The 1368-nt window shown below is 54.8% G+C and overlaps 1 protein-coding gene across 1 annotated transcript; it reads right to left on the reverse strand.

The window, feature by feature from the left end:
- Positions 1-10: 10 nt before the first annotated feature.
- On the reverse strand, positions 11-955 carry LOC112141193 (extensin-2; the record flags this gene model as incomplete). The annotated part of the gene is given in 1 exon segment (XM_024264276.1): positions 11-955. A coding segment is annotated over 1 exon segment (776 nt), but the record flags the coding sequence as incomplete, so codon positions are not given.
- Between the last annotated feature and the right edge of the window lie 413 nt (positions 956-1368).

Below are 1368 nucleotides of genomic sequence, written 5' to 3' on the forward strand. Positions count from 1 at the left end.
GAAGGGGGGGGGGGGGGGGGTACAATCAGATTGGCTGTGTGTAAACAGTTCAATGTTTCCTGTAAACTGGCTTCTCTTTGGCTCTGTCAGACCCCCACTCTCGCCACATGACTGTGACTGTGTGCCACTCTGCCCCCCTGTCGTTCCGATGTCAGGGTGCCCCTCCCTCATAGGTCAGGCTACTCTTCATCAATGAAGCTGATGTGTTGGGTGGAAGAGCCCCCTCCCTCCCACCACGGCTCCTGTCTCTCCACCTCCAGCTGGGAGTCACAACTGGGGGGCGGCTCTGTTCTCATTACTAAGTCCAGAGGCAGTGAGAGGGAGGAGGGACAGAGTGAGGCAGCAGGGAGGTGGCTGGGACCTGTAGGAGGCTGCCTCCGTCCTGGGGAGGACGTGAGTGATGCCGGAGCCGAGCGTCCACAGGCCAATGCGGGGGGGCTGTCTGGAAAGGGAGGTGGGCGGGGTTGGCTGCTGGAATGGGATGGATGAGGGCTTTGGCATGAGGAGGAAGATGGGGACACTGATAGAGATGGTGAAGGGGGGTGGGAGGCAAGGGGGGGCTGCTCCAAGGAGAGCAGGAGCAGCTCATAACTGGAGGGGGGGCTCTGGGACTCCAAGGAGTTGCCTGGGTACCTCCCATCATTGGGTGGACTGCCTCCTGTGTGTTCAGGAGGGGGCAATGTTGATGCCAGGGGGGTGTTGGGGTTTTTGGTTGGGGCCAGGCACCCCTGTAGATCCACCACCCCCCCATCCCCACCATCCAACAGGGAATGAAACTGTGGCTTCTGGAGGGCACAGGGAGGCGGAGCCAATTGGCAGCTGCTGGACAAGAGGGGCCCGGCACTACTCTGGGAGGGGGGTGGAGCTTTTTGTAGGAGGAGGGGCTTCAGCAGACGAGACATCTCCTGCAGCTCCTGACTGAGCCTGGACACCTGTTTGCTCAGACTGTTCACCTGTGGGTGGGACACAAAGACAGCAGGTCAGCTCGGGTGGGGGGGGGGCTCTCCTCAGCCTTTAACCCTTTAACACCTGAGCTCCAGTCTTTATGTTCTATGACATTCAGTGTTTTTTTTATTATTATTGTTAACACGATCAACGTGGTAATTCAACCAGCTTTGGAACCTAATGGAATTATGTTGATAGTGTTAACAATGAAAAAGGGACAGTAAAAACTAACAAACAAAGGTTTAATAGTTAAAGTGCCTGTGAAATAACCCTCTGAAAACATGAAGCTGAAATTGAAGAAACCTTTGAAGAGCTACAGCACCGACTACACCTCCCTACTAAAAAGAAGAAAACAACTCCATGGAAGAAGAGGAGACTGAAGGGTTTCTTGGTGGACACAGAACTGTTATCACCCCCAAAAAA

This window comes from Oryzias melastigma, unplaced genomic scaffold, assembly GCF_002922805.2.
Source record: "Oryzias melastigma strain HK-1 unplaced genomic scaffold, ASM292280v2 sc03580, whole genome shotgun sequence".
Classification (NCBI taxonomy): Eukaryota; Metazoa; Chordata; class Actinopteri; order Beloniformes; family Adrianichthyidae; genus Oryzias; species Oryzias melastigma.